The sequence below is a fragment of the Gigantopelta aegis genome, chromosome 10, assembly GCF_016097555.1.
Source record: "Gigantopelta aegis isolate Gae_Host chromosome 10, Gae_host_genome, whole genome shotgun sequence".
NCBI classification, from domain to species: domain Eukaryota; kingdom Metazoa; phylum Mollusca; class Gastropoda; order Neomphalida; family Peltospiridae; genus Gigantopelta; species Gigantopelta aegis.
The window spans coordinates 37,503,634-37,525,612 of record NC_054708.1 but is presented as its reverse complement, the minus strand read 5'-3'; the positions used below and the strand labels follow the sequence as shown (position 1 = coordinate 37,525,612).

The 21,979-nt window shown below is 38.5% G+C and overlaps 1 protein-coding gene and 1 long non-coding RNA gene across 3 annotated transcripts in view; one reads left to right on the top strand and one right to left on the bottom strand.

The window, feature by feature from the left end:
- The window catches only part of LOC121382727 (adenylate kinase isoenzyme 5-like), a 121,173-nt gene extending 115,047 nt beyond the window's left edge, over positions 1 to 6,126 (top strand). For both annotated transcript variants that reach the window (XM_041512281.1, XM_041512280.1), the window contains exon 23: positions 4,870 to 6,126. In XM_041512281.1, the coding sequence (XP_041368215.1) occupies positions 4,870 to 4,941 (72 nt within the window). In that variant the 3' untranslated portion in view covers positions 4,942 to 6,126. The remainder of the gene's footprint in view (positions 1 to 4,869) is intronic.
- Positions 1 to 21,979, bottom strand: part of LOC121382729 — a 68,339-nt gene that overhangs the window by 45,328 nt on the left and 1,032 nt on the right. The window lies entirely within an intron of this gene.

The following is a 21,979-nucleotide window of genomic DNA, read 5'->3' as shown; positions in this document are numbered from 1 at the left end:
ACAGCAGAAATATTCTTCTACCATATAGTTTTTAAATCATAAATCTCTATTTTTAACTTTGTGTTTGCACAAATAATTATTAACAATTATACTAAAGATGTCAGGAACATTGGGTAAATAAATTAATTGAGAAAAAGTAAACCACTGAGCTTTATCGAGTATCAAATGCAAATGATTTCAGGAGGGACACAGAAACGGAGGGAGAGGGAGACATTTTCAACAGGAAGGCTGTATAGACTTAATTTGTTTTTGTTTAAAATATCCAACAGAACAAAATAACAAGAAAGACAACCCTAAAAATGGAAAAGAGCTTGTGTTAAAGGCATATTATTATGAAAAATAAGTCTTCTTTGTTGTGAAGTTCCTATATCAGTTTATACATTTAGAAATAGAAAACGTACATTACTATGCATTATATTACTACTTTATGGAGATGGGCATCTTTACAAAAGGAATTGTCTCCCCATAAGTGGATGCACATGATGAGACTGTCATAAAATAATTACTTCACCTGCAAAAGTTTGCATAGAACAATGACAAAACCACTAACTAAAAAAAAAAATTCTGAGACTGATTTCTCAAGCAACAGATAGAAGCTAGAAAAACAACTAGAGAGGAACAATGAGGTGACAAATGCCAGTTAAGTGTCCGGAGAAAAGCCATCATCTGTTGAAAGTGATGGTAGTGTAGCAATTACATGTTGGTGTTTGTGTGGCCGCTGTGCTTCTGTGCTGACTGAAATCCAGTGTCTTGGTTGTTAGAAAATCCAGTGTGTTGGTTGTTAGAAAGACATGTGGTACAAAACCATACTGAACTTAGTCTTTTTACTGGTTGAGATGGTCTGACATATGTCACAGAACTAGTGTTCTGCCCACTCACTGTGTTAGGTTTTCCACGAGTACTCGAGTACTCGGGCATGGGCCGAGTCTAGCAAGACTCCAGTCCGTTCACAGGACTCGAGTACCCGTGCAAGGAAGAGCACTTTAATTTAAGTATATTTTTTACATCAGTTTGCCATATGCTTGCCGCCGGTTACATTATGACACATAGAGGGGAAAACAAAATTTAAATGTGTTGAATGAAATACAATGGCATGATTTGGCATCCATGTTCAGTGCTTCAATTAAGCTGCTTATTTTCTTAGTCTCATTATCATCAAGCGTAAGTGTCTGGTAATCGGGTACGGGTCGAGTTTGACCCTCGAGTACTCAAGTCCAATGTGTTGCACTCATGGATTCCCTACACTGTGTGGCATTCATTGTTAAAGGCTAACAATGGCTTCATCTACTAAATAGCAGACGTGTCAGTATTTTGATCATTATTTATTTAATTAAATATGCTTTTTTTATTGCTGTAGAAAAGTTGTGTTAACTATATGGATAGATCGAAGTATGTAGTGGTCCATCTTTATTTTGTATGTTGTTTTTACTGGTACATATTTTATTTTCTTCATTTAATTTGAGATTTGAGAAAATCTCCATAAAACAAATAGCATCTCCACAATTTTACTTAACACACATTAAAATTGAAAACCATCAATAGCCTTTCTATATCAAATGAAAATATTCTTGTCTGTCATTCATTAATCTTTCATAATATTTCTATTAATCTTTTATGGCAAGTTCTGGGAACACGTGAATAGACACACAAAGAGATGGGGAAACATAGACCCGAGGCTGACAGTTTGAAAGTTTAACACTGGCCATTGAAAATATTTTATACATGTAAATCTAATTATAATGATTGTCAGCTTCATGTAATGTATTCCTTGAAACATATTCATATTACTACTTCCAAAACTTGTTTCTGTCCCGAGTTGGATCACTGGCTATCCAGAGACCGGACCCATGGAGGATGGACATGCCTGAAACCTTAGTGGTATAGGGGCATGTAAAAATACTCTAAGTCAAAACTTGTACTATAATTCATATGGAGTTACATTACAAGTCTGCACAGCTATGTACTTAAATAAAGTACTGAAAAGTTATGTTCAAGTAATTAATTATCAAGCATTAATTCTCAAATAACATTTTCGAAATTAACATAAATGTATGTACATGGTAAGTGTAAACATACCTAAAGTAATCCTGATAGCAACAAAAGAACAGGAATCATATGTTAGGTGCACAACAATCCTCAACCACACATTTACATGTAATGTCATCCATCAGTTTAGCCAGTGTGCAGGCAGGTACACGGAAGTTATCCCAAGCAGATAAATGGGTTAAGTACCAGTCTACACATTGGCTACACTGATGTGTACTTTGATTCCTACTTGACCGGTTGCGAGGCAATCCTCAACAACACAGTTAATGTTAAATTGGTTAAGTAATGATGTGTACTTTGATTCCTACTTGACCGGTTGAGAGGCAATCCTCAACAACACAGTTAATGTTAAATTGGTTAAGTAATGATGTGTACTTTGATTCCTACTTAACCAGCTGCAAGGCAATCCTCAACAACACAGTTAATGTTAAATTGGTTAAGTAATGATGTGTATTTGATTCCTACTTAACCAGCTGCGAGGCAATCCTCAACAACACAGTTAATGTTAAATTGGTTAAGTAATGATGTGTACTTTGATTCCTACTTAACCAGCTGCGAGGCAATCCTCAACAACACAGTTAATGTTAAATTGGTTAAGTAATGATGTGTACTTTGATTCCTACTTGACCAGCTGCGAGGCAATCCTCAACAACACAGTTAATGTTAAATTGGTTAAGTAATGATGTGTATTTGATTCCTACCTAACCAGCTGCAAGGCAATCCTCAACAACACAGTTAATGTTAAATTGGTTAAGTAATGATGTGTATTTGATTCCTACTTAACCAGCTGCGAAGCAATCCTCAACAACACAGTTAATGTTAAATTGGTTAAGTAATGATGTGTATTTGATTCCTACTTAACCAGCTGCGAGGCAATCCTCAACAACACAGTTAATGTTAAATTGGTTAAGTAATGATGTGTACTTTGATTCCTACTTAACCAGCTGCGAGGCAATCCTCAACAACACAGTTAATGTTAAATTGGTTAAGTAATGATGTGTACTTTGATTCCTACTTGACCGGTTGTGAAGCAATCCTCAACAACACAGTTAATGTTAAATTGGTTAAGTAATGATGTGTATTTGATTTCTACTTAACCAGCTGCGAGGCAATCCTCAACAACACAGTTAATGTTAAATTGGTTAAGTAATGATGTGTATTTGATTCCTACCTAACCAGCTGCAAGGCAATCCTCAACAACACAGTTAATGTTAAATTGGTTAAGTAATGATGTGTATTTGATTCCTACTTAACCAGCTGCGAGGCAATCCTCAACAACACAGTTAATGTTAAATTGGTTAAGTAATGATGTGTACTTTGATTCCTACTTAACCAGCTGCGAGGCAATCCTCAACAACACAGTTAATGTTAAATTGGTTAAGTAATGATGTGTACTTTGATTCCTACTTAACCAGTTGCGCTGCAATCCTCAGCAACGCAGGTAATGTAAATTGGTTAAGTATCAGTACAGATGTGTACTTTGATTCCTACTTAACCAGTTGCGCTGCAATCCTCAGCAACGCAGGTAATGTAAATTGGTTAAGTATCAGTACAGATGTGTACTTTGATTCCTACTTAACCAGTTGCGCTGCAATCCTCAGCAACACAGGTAATGTAAATTGGTTAAGTATCAGTACAGATGGGTACTTTGATTCCTACTTAAGCGATTTAACATTAACTTTGTTGTTGAGGATTGCCTCGCAACCATATGAACACTTATTGGAATTATTATGTGATATAGTGACTTGGTGACAACTGCTGTTTGTTGTAACTAATATCAGCTACTAGGTGTTAAATACAGATAAGCATACTAAATTACGAATAATGCACATTAATAGAACAAGAAAACAACAAGAAACAAGCAAATGCATGATCGCTTCCCACCCCGTTCCACACCCCTATGTCTGTCATAACCCTACACATCACCACCTCTGTCTGTCTGTCTGTCTGTCTCTCTCTCTCTCTCTCTCTCTCTCTCTCTCTCTCTCTCTCTCTCTCTCTCTCTCTCTCTCTCTCTCTCTCTCTCTCTCTCTCATGTGTGTGTGTTTGTGTGTTTGTGTATATCTACTCACGGAAATAGTTATAATTCCAGTATAGAAATAAGTACCATGCCACTGTTCCTCATTATAGTAATAACTGAATATTAATTTATAAGAGTTATATAAATTTGTCTTAGGTACTTAAGTTAGATACACAAACCACAAATGATGATGTAATGAAACCTGTAAGTGAAATACTATAAATGTACTAATTAATTTTAAAATTTCTTGTTCATGTTCTTAACATTTTGGAATAAAAAGAGTTATTTTTTAAAATATGTATTAAATCATAATAATATTCAAACATTAAAAAAATTATTTTTTATATTTTTTTTTTAATTAATTATTATTATTATTATTTTAACACCAAGATCTAAGGTTAACAAGTATATATGACATTATGTTGTGTTCATATAATTTATTGTAATAATTTTTTTTTTTTTTAACTTGCAATTTTAGGTTAAATTAAATTGTGTGCATTTAAAAACTTTACTGCTTTTTGACAAAATCTCCTGCTTTTTCAATACCGGTACACACCTGCTGCTTTCTCTTGACTAAAGATTGACAGGTTTGATCCCGACCCAAATTTAATATGAAAACAAAGGCATAAAGAACAACTATTTAAACTACATGACATCATTTTGTAATGTTTGTCAAATGATTACTGACATTTAGTACCAGCAAGATCATTGGTAGCAAACCATACTGACAACAATCAACAAATAATTCTCTACATGTTTTAGTCCTTAATGAATCTAAGTTCTGGTTTGTTCTCTACTTGCAGATAGAGGCAGAGGCTGACATGGATAGTGTGTTCAAGGATGTTGAAAAATTCATGGACAGTCATCAGTGGTAATTTGTATCTGACTGTAACAGTTAAACCACTACAAAATTATAATATTTTTTGAATAAATAAATAATAGTAAATAGCTGTAAATTGGTTTATTTATATTTATTTGTCTTCCAATGTCATTTTAGAGATAACTGAATGAGAATCTCAAAGAATTGGAAAGAAATGAAGACTATCTACACAATTGTTGTGCATTAATGTTGTCTTATAGAAGACATATTTCTTATTCTGTGTATATGTATGTTGCCATAAATGAAACACACAAACTTTCATTGTTTAATTTCAGTGTTTGCTCAATGTTAAATATGCTATAGGCTGTATTGTATTATATTTGATTTAATATTAATTTTCTTCTACCAATTACAATGTTGAATACTATTTGAACATTATGAAATTCTTATACACTACTGAGAACAAGTGGTATCTTTTGATACATAAAATAAGAATTGTGCTGTTTCATACAGCATAGTTTTACTTCTTTTGTTACACTGAGCTCTAAATATTTTAATCTTTTTATATCGGTATTTTACTCTTATATGCTTATAATATATATTATATTGTATTTTAAATTATTACAAACTTATGAAACATCATCTTGTATTGTGACAATTACTTATTTTTGCTATACTTAAGTTAATGCATAAATATTTTCTTTATTGTAAAGAATTGTAAATACAGGTTTATTTAATTTTATTAGATAATTGCAGGTTTTGTTTTGTTTTGTTGTTTTGTTTTGTTTTTTGTTTTTTTATAAAAGGCATTGTTTCTTTGGTTCATTTTTGTGCACAATATTTTGGCAAGTCCAGATCCCAATACATGCAAAAAGCACATCAGACTCTCTGACTTTTATAAAATTCGAGTCCAATGGTCTCTTTCAATATGTCTGATGATAATACATCACATAATTAATATCATAAAAGTCCTGCACTTTTCGATCTAATCATGAACAAACAGACTGAAACAGTAAATAGAATGATTGTTTCCTCATGAACAAACAGACTGAAACACAGTAAATAGAATGATTGTTTCCTCATGAACAAACAGACTGAAACACAGTAAATAGAATGATTGTTTCCTCATGAACAAACAGACTGAAACACAGTAAATAGAATGATTGTTTCCTCATGAACAAACAGACTGAAACACAGTAAATAGAATGATTGTTTCCTCATGAACAAACAGACTGAAACAGTAAATAGAATGATTGTTTCCTCAGGTTATGTCATTTCAAGCTGTCACTTGTATACTAGGGCCAAAATGTTTCAAGTAACTTCACTTTATCATTGTTCAAATTTGTCCAGCTGATACATTATCATATTGTGTTTAATAAAACAAAATGCAAGATCCATGCAAAGAGTTTGCAAAGTAAAATGTTCTCATTAATTGTGCTTTCTTGGTAGGTCTCACTGTATTGGTGTCAGGCTCACTGTCAGTAAATAGAGTGTCCTAGATGCACTTAAATTGTTCATCTCAAAATTATATGCACTGACCTGTATTTATAACTATTATGTGAAGGCCTATCCATTTGTCAGTTCATTATTTGTTCTGTGGTTTGCTATTACACTGTTTTAGGCAGAATCGTCAAACTTGGAGTAGAAATATATTCTGGAAAGACTGCAGGTTGCCTACTATAATTGGCTCACTGAATACAAACAGATAATCTAATGTGGGATGTCAGTGGGTTTGTTTTAGCAAAACTATGTCACTGTGCAACACTGGATATACTAGTACATATAGAATACTAAACAAGCTTGCCTGTCATATCATTTTTTATGAACTGAGTGAACAGGTTTGGTATCTGATGAGCAATAGTGAGTCAGATACCAGCACTGTTCACGAGTTTCATAAAAATGGTATGACAGGCAAGCTAGTTTAGTATTTTATTTATTATAAACCAACTGCAAACAAGCCAAGCAAGCAGATATCGAGACCTACTACACGTTATTTTTCTGCGAATTGGGTCAGCAAGTGATCTACACATGTACGTCACGCCAATATTACACTAGTTAGATATTGAGTGATTGTTATGACATGAGCAATATCTTACACTGGTCACGTCACGCCAGTATTACACTAGTTAGATACTGAGTGATTGTTATGTCATGAGCAATATCTTACACTGGTCACGTCACGTCAGTATTACACTAGTTAGATACTGAGTGATTGTTATGTCATGAGCAATATCTTACACTGGTCACGTCACGTCAGTATTACACTAGTTAGATACTGAGTGATTGTTATGTCATGAGCAATATCTTACACTGGTGTGTAATAAAAGAAAATAGTTACAACTATTTCCTTACACTAGTATATCCAGTGTTGCACAGTTACAAGACAAGTCTGTTAAATATCTTGTAAATGGTACTATTGCCAATGATTTCCACTTTGTATTGGACAGTGTGGTGTACCAGTGCTTGATAAAAATGAGTATTTCTGATGTGTAGTTTAAGAACAGTATATATTGTAACATGAAGGCAAATGAGTCACAGTGTTAGTACATGTCTTTTAATGGTCTTCATAGACAGACTTGGTTAATTAAATGGATATGAAGGTTTCAAATATTACTTGATATGAAGAAGAATAATGTAACATAGAAAATATTCCTGCAATGTTTTTTGTTTGTTTTCACCTTGATGATGAACAATTTCTATGGTAGTCTGTATAATATTTTAATCTGTACTCGATAGTGTATCTTAAAGTGCCTTACATGTATATTGATGTTACATTAATTGCAGTTAATAAATATTATATAATACAGAAATTGGTGTCTATTTTATAATTTATATATGTAACCTTAGAAGAGACTTTGTTCTGGTGGTACCGGCGTCGTGGTTAGGCCATCGGTCTACAGGCTGGTAGGTACTGGGTTTGGATCCCAGTCGAGGCATGGGATTTTTAATCCAGATACCGACTCCAAACCCTGAGTGAGTGCTCCGCAAGGCTCAGTGGGTAGGTGTAAACCACTGACCAGTGATCCATAACTGGTTCAACAAAGGCCATGGTTTGTGCTATCCTGCCTGTGGGAAGCGCAAATAAAAGATCCATTGCTGCTAATCGGAAGAGTAGCCCATGTAGTGGCGACAGCGGGTTTCCTCTCAAAATCTGTGTGGTCCTAAACCATATGTCTGACGCCATATAACCGTAAATAAAATGTGTTGAGTATGTTAAATAAAACATTTTATGACACGCAAATGCGTGAAGCGTTCCATATTTTTCCGTGGTCTAGTGGATAAGCTGCTGGACAATCAAGCTGACGACAGTGGTTCAAATCCCGTCAAAGCTGGCTCACACATTCATTCATCTTTCTCATCTATCACCCTCTGCCTATCATTCTCATTATCTTAATATAAAAAACTTTACAATTTCTCCCACGATTTCAATCTGTTTCGACTTTCTGTCAATTTCCTCCGACTCTGAGCTGTCCACACCATCGCCTACCTGTCTCAACTTTCTCCATAGGTGCAGTCTCTGTGTATATCCCTGCACCCACCTGGCATCCTCGTCCTCTGCCACTAATAAAGCTGGTCTGACCCACAGCACTAACTACTGACCGCCGGTAGTAGGGGTGCATAGTAGGTGGTTACAAGTTCCTCTTAACAATGCCAGAAGTAACTACTGAACACTCCCCGAAGTGGTCAGACTAAGCCCACAGCTAAAAGCTGATGGGGAACAGGAGTGTGGCACATATAGCCACAAGAGACAAGCACTGGGTTGTGGAAGTGGACAGCGAAAGAAGTTGAAAGATAGGAGGAGTTGCCAGATCGGGAAGAAATGAGATGGAATTCAAAGGAGGGAAAGGAAAGGGAGTACTGGGATAAAAAAAACACAAAAAAACCCATTTCTTTCTTTCTTGTTCTGGTGGCCTGCACAACACCTATATTAGATATTGAACAACTGTTGAGGATTTGTTGACAATAACATAATAGTTATATGCATGTGTGTAATTTGAATGAAAATATATAACCACTGTTTGTTTTCATGGGATGATTCCAGCAGATGTGTTTGGAAGTGAACATATTAGGTGATAATATCACTGGCTTTATCACAAATCCAAATATTTTGTGATAAATATTAGAAATCCAACGAAACACACTTATATTATCCCTATTCTAATACTACACTTATTAGGAGTGTCTGTAACAAATTTTATTGTGTTCTTATTAAAGAAATCCCACAAACCTTAAAAACCCATTTATCATATTCTTCTTACTTACAATATTCAGTGAAAACACTTGTAATAAGTAACAGTATACTTAGTTTTGGACAAAAGTACATTAATGGCGTTGGTCTACAAGTTTATAACTTTTACTGACATATTTTATTGTCATACAATTACTTTTGATGAACCTGCCTGTGCCATTTTGGGAATGCAGACTATAGTCCATTCATTCCACAAAATTGTTTTTTTGTAAATAATTTCAGTTTGGTTTGACATAAAAAGAAAAAGGGGCGGGATTTAGCTCAGTTGGTTGAGTGCTGGCTTGGGGTGCTTGCATTGCAGGATCGAATCACCTTGGTGGATCTATTCAACTGAATGGGTTTTTTCTCATTCCAATCAGTGCACCACAACTGATCAAATATCGTGGTATGTGCTTTCCTGTCTGTGGGAAAATGCCTATAAAATATCCTTTCTGCATTTAAAAATGTAGCAGGTTTCCTCAGTTGACAACATGTCAGAATTATCAATGTGCTCCAGTGGTATCGTTAAACAAAACAAACTTTTAGAAGAAAAGTGAAAGTGTTGAAATTACAAAAATGAAATACTACTTTTGTGTGGAACTTAAAAAACAATTGGCTAAGAAAAAATAACTTGTAAAACACATAGTATTAAAAAAGGGTGCCCCCTGTGGGAAGGACTTTAGAAGAGCAAGCGACAAGACACGTGTCACATGATCATATACTAAAAGGCAAAGGTTATTGTGACACACAAAAGACACATAATTGATGACAAGTTTTTACTGCCGAGTATGAAATGTTATAACATGGAAAGAGACCTGTCTGAAGGTATAGACACGAGCAATAGTTTATGAAAAGGGCACACCTGTCATATGCAAATGAGCCACATCACTAGACGGGGTCCAGAGCGAAGTTGACAGTCAGTAGCGAGTGTGTCCACCTTGAGCATTGATACAGGCCTAGCGCCGTCGTCTCATTGAGGCAACTAAACGCTGGAGAAAGGGATGGTACGAGCTGTGAGGTTTGCTGGCTGGAACCTGTTTCGCAGATGCATGGATCTAAGTGTCTTGGCGAGGGGTGTCATGGGTGGTCGGCTGCTACGGGGACATGCACATTTTCTCTGGTTTACATCCATAAATCCATTTACAAATTTATTATTCCAAACAATCCATGTCACAATAACTTTTGCCTGTGTGTGTATATTGACTGCTGCGATCGATCAGTGACCGGATCTTACTTGGGGTGAGTAGGTGTTCATTACTGCTAAGGAAGTGTTAAAAATTACAATGGTACGAAATAATAATAACATCATTTTCATCTGAAATTAGTAACTTTTTAAAATTATTTATATCGACGTTTAAATATAATGGAAGACGAGAAATTAATATAGGCTACTAACGAAAACACGACACATGAGGCTAAATGACAGCATACCGGACACGTTCTCTGAATTTTGTCATCGTGGTAAACGTCGACGCAAAGTCTGGGGTGCCTTCCCCAGAAAGACAATGGAATTTGGGACACGAATTCCATGGTTCCCATCGCTGTCGTGCACACTGAAGTTGATATATATAAAAAATTCTTCCATATGTTCCAGTAAAATATATTCTGTTAGCCTACTGTTAGGTTGTGGATTTTTCTCCACTGAATCAAAAGTTGTGAAAAATTTAGTTTTTACCAAAATGGTGAAAGCATATACAGTATCAGGTAAGTAAAGCCCACATATAGTGAATTCAATTGAAACAGACAAAATGATGAATCCAATGGAATAGAGTGATGTATGTATATAGATAATCTGTTATATGCCAGTTGTATTAGAATGATTAATAAAGTTAAAATTTGTATTTATAGGATATTAAACGAGCTTCCATTTCGTATCATGTTTATGTCCCGAGTGAAATAATTTTCAGTTGTCACAAGCTTTAGCCATAATCTATCTTAATTTATATCACTCAACCTCTTGATTTTATTGAACTCTTTGTGTTTGGATTGTTATTTGTTCAAGCATAATAATATATAAATTTTGACCAAGTGTGGTAGGGGTTAAAAAAAAACCCACCCACTGAATAACGGGTATGACCACCTCTTGAATTGACCACTGCAGTGCATCGCAGGCACATAGAATTGACTAAAGTGTTGATTTCTGCCTGTGGAATATTGTTCCATTCCTGAATGAGCGCTTGACAAAGTTCGTTGACGTTAGCGGGTGGGATGGGACGACGCCTCAATCATCTGTCCAGACTATCCCAGACATGCTCGATGGGGTTGAGATCAGGACTTTTAGCGGGCCAGTCATCAATGAAATCAATGTTATTTGTCCTAAGAAAATTTGCATTGTCTCTAGCTGTATGAGAGGTGGCATTATCATGCTGAAAAATCGAGATGTTGGCGTTGTTATGGAACAGAGGAATGACGTGATGAGCGAGAATGTCATCGCGGTAACGTTGAGCATTTAAATTGCCATCAATGACGACTAGTGGTGAACGATAACCATGGGGAATGGCTGCCTAGACCATGACACAACCCCCACCCCCGAAACGATCTCGTTCAAGAACACAACAGTCAGCATAGCGTTCATTTTTCCTACGGTAGACGCGGTAGACGCGCACCCTGCCATCACCACGTTGTAAAGAAAATCTTAGTCCGGGAGCAGAGTGGGTTAACCTTGCAATGTTGTATTAAGGGTTTTTTTTCTGTTGATTTTGGTAGCTCAGGGCCTATATTTTCAGAAACTGCTTGCTGACATTTTGTCACCCTTCAGCAATTTGAGATATTCAAGATGGCGTCCAAGATGGCCACCATTACATATAAATGACCATAGCTCGCAACCTATTCATCCTAGGAAGCTAGTTTTCGTGTCTGTACCTAGGTTTTAGGGGTCAACCTATGCATTAGAACCAATTATTGTATTGAAAACGTATTACATCATTGACAATTCCAAGATGGCCGCCATAACACAAAAACTGGCCTATCTCCTATACTATTTACTCTAGGACAGTTATTAAGGTTTCTACCCCTGGGTATTTGGGGGCAACAAATCTGATTTTACTAAATCAAAGTTCATATACTGATCATGTCATCTGGAAATCCAAGGCTGCCAGTTGGTGTATCTTCTATACTACATCGACTACAATGTAATTGTTAAAGTACATTATCAAGCTATGTCAGTACCTTCAGTTACAAGATTCATCGATCAACTATGATATCGGGTTACAGCAACCTTGATTATAACAGGCACAAAATATTGTGCATTTCATGTTTGTGGAGTTGCAACTACAAGCACGTGTACTACATGGAGTAGCACTGTGGCACCCACACTTTATCAGACGTAGTACCATCTCTGGGGCAAGTTCTACTTCATCTGGGAGGGTGACTGGTTGAAGGGACTTATTTTGGTCATCCTGCACCCCAACCAAATTCCGTTGATTCCAGCTGAGGTGGATTCTCTGCTTCAAGTGACTGCCACACCAAGGCCTGATGATGCGCCCTTTTAACGTTTTCCTTGAATGCCTCAGTTGTTGGTGGCAATGTACACAACTTCGGTGTTGATGACCCTCTGCCCGTTTTTGACAGCCAAACCTTTAGCCTTGTCTCCGACATTGAACTACAATTAGTTTGTCCATAACATGCGGAAATAAAGGAAGTAGCCTGTTGAATAACAGATGCCATAGAATTGCCTGGTGTACCCAACAATGAGAGTGAGTGCCCTGATCGAAGCGTTTTGATAGGAGTTGCCTTTCCAATTCCAAAATAGGAGGCAACGGTATCACATCCAGAAAGTGCATGCACCGGCAATATACTTTCTATTATCTCAGAATGCTTTTGCACTGTTTTGCCAATGTCAATCACCGTTCTTCCTTTGATAGGGGATTCCATCAATACAACATTCTTGAGATTCACCCTGTGATAATAATGCACTAACAGTACAAAGACATCAGTGTCATCAGCAACCACAGTGATCTTACTCTCTGCATTTTCCTTAGCACAACTCAAAACCTGTTGAACAATGATGTTATCCGCTTCTTCATGAAAGGTTGCCAAATCTGCTCGTGAGATTACAATTCCGCCCTTGCTTATTTCTATCGGCACAGGATCGGCTCCCATTACCACTAGCTTGTGACCTCGTGTGTTTTCCTCATGAAACTTTTTATCCTGGACTAAATCATCAACTATCAGTTGCATGAGCTGCTTCTTGTTTTTTTGAAGAGGCTAGTAGGACTTTCTGCGCTGGAAGCTTGCTGTTGACTTGCAAGTGATGAACCCTACTAACACCAGCTGCCCTAGTTCCTCAGGCGACACCCTTTGTATTGTACTCAAATATCAGGTGTACGTCCTCAACTTGTAACCTTTTTCCTATGGCACATTTGAAGTTCGCGATATAGTCCTTTACAGTCCCATCAGCAGGCCAAGGAACTACCCAGAGTATCGCTGAGCCATCAAGCACACTAACATTTGCACCACCAGCCATCCTATCAGACACCTCAACCTGGAGAAGTTTCTTCAAGTTTGATTTCAATTTGGCAATCCTCATTTCTCCAGAATCATGAAACATGGATGTTGGAACTGGGGCAAGTTCATGGTCAAGCACACTAGCCTGTAGGCCAATCACCCTTGAGTAAATCAGATTGGTGTCAAATACTTTCACAGCTCTGACCTTCACATGCTTTCTTGCATGGTCCATTGTAACAACCTTCTTTGTTATGGTTTCGTAAAGTTCCCCCCGGTAACCGACTTTAAAAAACTTTCATTTGTTCAACCCCGATTGTGACTGCGTTGTGGACATTGACTTCAGTTGAACCAATCTGTCCGCTCACAACATTGACAGTACCACTTGGTTGTGCAGCAGAATCTAAAGGATCAATGCAAGTGTCCAGGTTTTGTCGGATACCATCTCGGTCTTTCTTGTCTTCAGCGATCCTGGCTTTTGCCTCTTCCTTGTGTGCTGTTACCACCTTGTTTTGAGTGTCCTCATCTATCATGTCATCGAGGTCGGATTCCAATCGGCTGCATGTATGCAGACTAAGTGCTCATACCTTCAGGGTCTCTGGCTTAATCGTAATACCAATTATCCCACCAGGAGCATGACCATACCGCATGAAGGTAGTCTCAATCATCATATCGCTCCAAATGCCATTCCACAATCCAGCAGAATGGTGCATGACATGCTCACCCTTGAGGAAGTGTGACAGTACCTCTTCTGGTAGCCGCTCCATCTCCCGCTGATAGCACAACCCATACCTAGCATAGTTCACATGTCCCGCAGCAAAGAAGTATGCTAGCATTTGCTTGTAGGTAGCCAGATGAAGTGGCCAGTCACCTTCCCATTCAGCTCGTATGAACAATCAGATTTATGTACCATCATTTAGGACATCGCTCAACTAACAATCAACAGAAATAGCTGTTTTAATGGAGTTAAATTCAATAAATATCGAATCTGGACTAGTATTGTGATGTTATTTCCTGAATTGTGTTTGTAAACTGGTGGCCATCTTGGATTTCCAGATGACATGATCAGTATATGAACTTTGATTTAGTAAAATCAGATTTGTTGTCCCCAGATACCCAGGGGTAGACACCTTCATAACTGTGCTAGAGTAAATAGTATAGGAGATAGGCCAGTTTTAGTGTCATGGCAGCCATCTTGGAATTGACAATGATGTAATACGTTTTCAATATAATAATTGGTTCTAATGGATAGGTTAACCCCTAAAACCTAGGTATAGACATGAAAATACCCTTCCTAGCATGAATAGGTCATGCTATTAGGTCATTTATATGTAATGGTGGCCATCTTGGACGCCATCTTGAATATCTCAAATTGCTCAAGGGTGACAGCATGTCATCAAGCAGTTTTTGAAAATATAGGCACGGGGCTACCAAAATCAACAGAAAAAAACAACTTAATACAACATTGCAAGGTTAAGGTAACAAATGGCATTTGGCTCCTGGATTATCTGGATTCATCCGAAAAAAGAACGGTATTCCAGCGTCGCCGTATCCAACGAGTGTGTACACGTGCCCAATTAAGGTCTCACTACACAGATCACTTCCGGGTGAGAGTTCATTGATGACGGTCCACTATAGTTCCTGTTATGGTTCACATATTCACTTCTAGGAAATGGTGAAGAATTAAAACAATATGCATGTTTAATGGTAAGCCTTCTGCCTGTATTTTGCCCATGTTATTTTGTAATATTGTGCATCGATCTTTTGGGACATGGGTATATAGCGCAAGTGACAGCCGGAGTGAATCGGTTAATGAACCACCTGTTCGGACCGGTACTACAGCCAGATGTGGTCATATAGCAAAAAACTGAGACAGAAATGTTCTCAATTTTGGAGTGAAAATAAATGCTTATATAATGTACGTTTGCAATGGTGTATGTGTTTAGTGCCAACGAGAACCCGTTCTATGGGCAATCTTCACTTGAAGTTGGGCAGTTTAACATGGGTTTGAATGGCAGATGACATCTGTGTAGTGAGACCTAAGACGATTTAGACGATGACGTTGCGTTAAAACGCATCCGACGTAAGGACATCGTGCATGTAAACCATTCTCCCGCAGACGATTACGAACAGTTTGCCCACCGATTCGGTTATTATGAAGCCCAGGTGTGTTAGCAGCAGTAGCAGTGGCAGTTTGGAATCGATTGCGCAAATGCGTGTTCATGATATAGCGGTCTTGACCACGCGTTGTAACACGCGGACGTCCACGACGTGGCAAGTCGTTGGTGCTTCCTGTCATTCGAAATCTTACGCGAAGATTTCGTATCGCTCGACTAGAACTCCCAACATGCCTTGCAACGTCTTCTGTCGACATGCCAGCATCAAGCATGCCAATCGCCCGTTCGCATAAATTATTGGGTATTCATGGCAGACTAAAAATGCTACAATGTAAAAAACGTTAATTTTTTTTTTTTTTTTTTTTTTAATTTTACAAATTTTGAAGCGTTTTCGTTCACTTGACAACAATGTCAGTAAGACAAGTAAACAAATTGACCGAATACTACACGGGACATGTCGAACCATGCATGCACGTGCAAACTGAATTTCACATTGTCGACGATTAACAGTGCAAAAATAATCGATAAAATTCATGAATCCTGATAATACAGCTCAAGGCTAATACTACCTATATAATTTCATTACACAATGAATTCTTTAACACAACAAATACTATATGTACAAATCAGAAGTTTCTTTTTTTGTTCAGTATATATATATATATCTATCAAACTTCGGTATCTCGGTGTTGAAGGGACCGAACCACCAAGCTGGAGATATCAGTGGCTCAAGATAAACACAATAGTCGATGATATAAATTATGCCAAACGTATGTGTTTGCAAACTTAACAACAGTCAACGATAGTCAGGGGCGATTCGAATATGAACTGTTTTGTCGATATTTTCGCTGGACATTTTTGTGAATAGCTTGATATTGCATTGTTCGTTCGAACCACCACCCTCCCTCCCCATTATGGGAAAGAAAGGAATGGAGGATTAGGGAGAAATAAAAAGATGGACAGACGGACGGAGGAACGAACTGACAGACAGGATAGATAGACAGATCGATCGACAGGTGGATGGGTTGATAAATTAATAAATAGATCCTACCGGTACTGTACAATGAATATTGTAAATTCATTTTCGCTTTCATATGCCAGTCGTAAAGCACTGGTTGACCAAAGAAAGGGAGAGGGGGGAGGGAGAAAGAAAGAGAAAGAAGAAAAAAAACCTCTTCGTCACCGTACATAAAACATTACTTAAGTGTCATACGAGTCTTTACGTCAATTGGTGGGGGTGCGGTCCACAAACAGACCGGGGTGAATATTAAACAATACCACGTGGCTGCCTGGCCCAGAATGTCAGGTATTTCAATGCATGCATATCCGACGAACCTGGAAGAAAATACGACGATACGGACTAAGAACACATGCAGTCTATTTTCTTTTCTTAATACCCCTAGCCTGCTCGGGTGTGGGAATAAAGTATAAATGACAGGTACAAGATAGCGAAGTTAGTTGTGTCGTATCACCAACATACACCGGTGGGTCAGTATCGTAATATGATCGTTTTGTGTACATATATCATACCACACCAATACAGACGAGAGTGTACATATTACACACACACACACACACACACACACACACACACACACACACACACACACACTGGCAAATAAAAGCAATAGTCAAAGCAGGTAATTTTTTGTTATACTTCGAGGAAAAAACCAACAATGTACCTAGGGACACCAAAATGTGCTCGACATAAGCCTGGTACTCGAGGTTAGCGTGCTCGAGATAAGTGTTCGATTTGGTAACATTACATAGGGAAAATGCCGGGACCGGCAATGGACCTCGAGATATGTTGTGTACTCGAGGTTACCGACGTTTGACTTATATATATATATATATATTAATATATACATTTTATATATATATATATATATATATATTAATATATACATTTTTATATATATATATATATATATATATATATATATATATATATATATATATATATAATATAATATAATATAATATATATATATACTGACGATCAAAAGTAAACCAATTATTTTTTCAAAATATTAAAAACACAAAACACAAGTTGATGCAAATGTTATATTTTGAAAGTATAATAATTTGGCGATAAATAAACACGAGTATACTCAAGCCATAAAATAATATCACAGTGCACAACAGCACTAGGGGTGAAATGTGCGATTTCATAAAGGACCACTCATAACGAAGGTGAATAAATTTGACCACAAAGAACATGTTTCAATAGCGTGTATGTCCACCATGTGCAAGTATGCAAGCAAGCATGGACCCGACGTCGGACAGTTTGTTAAGCGCCTAATGACAACATCAGGTATTGCCCTCCACTCCTGCCTTAGTGCCTGTACCAACTGATCCCTGTTCACTGGAGGGTTAGGACAACGTCGAATTCGCTGGCCAAGATGATCCCACAAATGTTCTATCGGCGACAGGTCAGGTGAACGGGCTGGCCATTGCAAAACACTGACGTTGTTTTCGACGAAGAACTGTTGCAACACACGAGCTCTGCGAAACAAGAGTCTAGGATGGTGTTGCAACGGTAACAGGACGAGACGTAAAATCTTGTTGATGTAACGGTGTGCGTTAAGATTTCCGTCAGTGACAATAAGGTCTGTCCGCTGTTGGCCACAAATACTGCCCCAAACCATCACAGATCCACCACCACCAAACGGTTCAGTCTCCTGAACACAGCACGGAGCTGTTCTCCCTCTTCTGCACGTCGGTATATCCGAGTCCTGCCATCAGCTCTGAATAACTGGAACCTGCTCTCATCAGAAAAGAGTACACGTTGCCAGTTCCGATGTTGCCAACGTTGAAACTGACGTGCCCAACGTAAACGTCGAAGTCGATGTTGCCTCGTCAATGTCATCCCTCTGAATGGTCGACAGGCCTGATACCATGCTGTCGTAGTCGACGTACAGTGTGACGACTGATGACCTTTCCAAGGCCAGTCGCTGCAGATGACGTCACAGTGAGGAATCTGTTACGTAAGTGTAAGATGCGGAGATGGCAGTCCTCGTTGGCTGTTGTGACGCGGGGTCTTCCACTTCGTGGTCTTGTCAGCAGTCCTGCCAGTCACCCTGTAACGCTGTATTAACCTGGTGATCGTCAATTTTGTGCAATTCAGGATTCTTGCAACATGGGCATAACTCGCACCCACCTGCACCCATCTTCATAAATCAAGGCTAATATTCTTCCTCGTATTCAGCCTTGATACATGTAGTCAAGATTACTGATATCCACTACTAGCGCCCTCTATTGGAAGAAAATTTGTAACACCGATTATGTCCCTTACACGATGACGTCGCTGACCAATCACAGCATCGGTAACATGTGACAATCTTGAAAGCAATATCAAAAATTAACCGCCGGACGCTGACGCTGCCATCTTTGTTTACAATAACAAGGGAATCTATAAGGAGCGTTGCGATTCGTTGCAATCAGATCTCATCGCATCCAATGAAATTTAAGCATTTTGTGGCACGATTTCTTGACGACATGTATCAAGGCTGAATACGAGGAACGAATATTAGCCTTGATTTATGAAGATGACCTGCACCATACCAATAGCTGTCTCCCTTTCTTCAGCAGTTGGCCTTGCCATGTTCTCTGGTGTTTTATTGTTGACTGAGGCATGTTCTAAGCAATGGCACCTTTTTTTTATACCCTTATGTGCACGAGTATCATGTTTCTCGTGCAGTATACATTTGATGAATAAACTCATTTTGCACGTGCGGCATCGCCCAAACGCAGCAATGTGCGACTATTCGTCATTGATTGCATTATAACGAACAATACTGGAACCTATCTAACCTTCCATGAACGTGTATTGTGTTTATTTATAATAAAAATAATTTGTACACTTTCTTTTGATCGTCAGTTTATATATATATATATATATATATATATATATATATATATATATATATATATATCGCCGGATATACGGTAAAACATGTTTTGTTTAACGACACCCCTAGAGCACATTGCTTTATTCATCATTGGCTATTGGATGGCAGACATCTGGTATGCACATCTGACAGACAGGATAACACATACCACGGTCTTTGATATACCTGTAGTGGTGCACAGGCAAGAACGAGAAATAGACCAATGGGTCCACCGACGGGGATCGATCCTAAACCGACCGCACATCAAGCGAGCGCTTTACCACTGGATTAAGTCCTGCTTCGACATACGATGAAGTCATCCGTTAAAGGTAGGGTCAACTCCAACAAGAGCCTTGTGTATTGGAAAGATGCATACCCGGACCACCAACACATACTGACACTTTAAAGGTAGGGTCAACTCCAACAAGAGCCTTGTGTGTTGGAAAGATGCATACCCGGACCACCAACACATACTGACACTTTAAAGGTAGGGTCAACTCCAACAAGAGCCTTGTGTGTTGGAAAGATGCATACCCGGACCACCAACACATACTGACACTTTAAAGGTAGGGTCAACTCCAACAAGAGCCTTGTGTGTTGGAAAGATGCATACCCGGACCACCAACACATACTGACACTTTAAAGGTAGGGTCAACTCCAACAAGAGCCTTGTGTGTTGGAAAGATGCATACCCGGACCACCAACACATACTGACACGTTCAAGGTAGGGTCAACTCCAACAAGAACCTTGTGTGTTGGAAAGATGCATACCCGGACCACCAACACATACTGACACGTTCAAGGTAGGGTCAACTCCAACTAGAGCCTTGTGTGTTGGAAAGATGCATACCCGGACCACCAACACGTACTGACACGTTAAAGTTAGGGTCAACTCCAACAAGAGCCTTGTGTGTTGGAAAGATGCATACCCGGACCACCAACACGTACTGATACTTTAAAGGTAGGGTCAACTCCAACAAGAGCCTTGTGTGTTGGAAAGATGCATACCCGGACCACCAACACGTACTGACACTTTAAAGGTAGGGTCAACTCCAACAAGAGCTTTGTGTGTTGGAAAGATGGATACTCGGACCACCAACACATACTGACACTTTAAAGGTAGAGTCAACTCCAACAAGAGCCTTATGTGTTGGAAAGATGCATACCCGGACCACCAACACATACTGACACTTTAAAGGTAGGGTCAACTCCAACAAGAGCAATGTGTGTTGAAAAGATGCATACCCGGACCACCAACACATACTGACACTTTAAAGGTAGGGTCAACTCCAACAAGAGCCTTGTGTGTTGGAAAGATGCATACCCGGACCACCAACACATACTGACACTTTAAAGGTAGGGTCAACTCCAACAAGAGCCTTGTGTGTTGGAAAGATGCATACCCGGACCACCAACACATACTGACACGTTCAAGGTAGGGTCAACTCCAACAAGAACCTTGTGTGTTGGAAAGATGCATACCCGGACCACCAACACATACTGACACGTTCAAGGTAGGGTCAACTCCAACAAGAACCTTGTGTGTTGGAAAGATGCATACCCGGACCACCAACACATACTGACACGTTCAAGGTAGGGTCAACTCCAACAAGAACCTTGTGTGTTGGAAAGATGCATACCCGGACCACCAACACATACTGACACGTTCAAGGTAGGGTCAACTCCAACAAGAACCTTGTGTGTTGGAAAGATGCATACCCGGACCACCAGCACATACTGACACTTTAGCAAATGAAAAACGCGTAATTTTAGAGTTCATAAAAAAAACCCATGATTATTCCTGCTAACTGGGGGCAGCCATTTTGTTTCGTTTTTGTGACGTCCGGTGGGATAGCTTGGGGCGAAGTGACGTCAGCTCCTGACCATCTCCTGTATGTACAGTGTAAACAAAAGAGTAATTTTCGACAAGGCGCTTCTCTTTGATCAACCTGACTTGTAAAACAGCATAAATGACGTAATAATATAATAAACTATTTAACTAAATATATTTCAAGTTGCATTAATGGAACAAAATGGGGTTATAGTATTTTTCTCTGTTTAATAATCCAAAGAAAAAATGTACACTATTACGCCTATTGATATGCTACGTTGGAGCAAAAACGACAACTCACGATACACAAGTCGGCAAGTGATAATTTTCTTTTCTTTGGGACTACGTAATTGGTCAGTTCTGTGGTTGTAGATGGAAAAGTCTTCTTAATCAATAGTTTTACAGAACTATTTACAATAATAAACCATGTCCATTACAATTTTAGGGGCGACCGGTAATATTCCACAATACCGGTATGTATTTTGTGTCTAGACAGCGTCAATTAATTGGCTCGTCTGGTTACCAATCAAATACACACCTGCCAATCAGAAATCACAGGTAGAAGCAACTAACAGCATAGACAA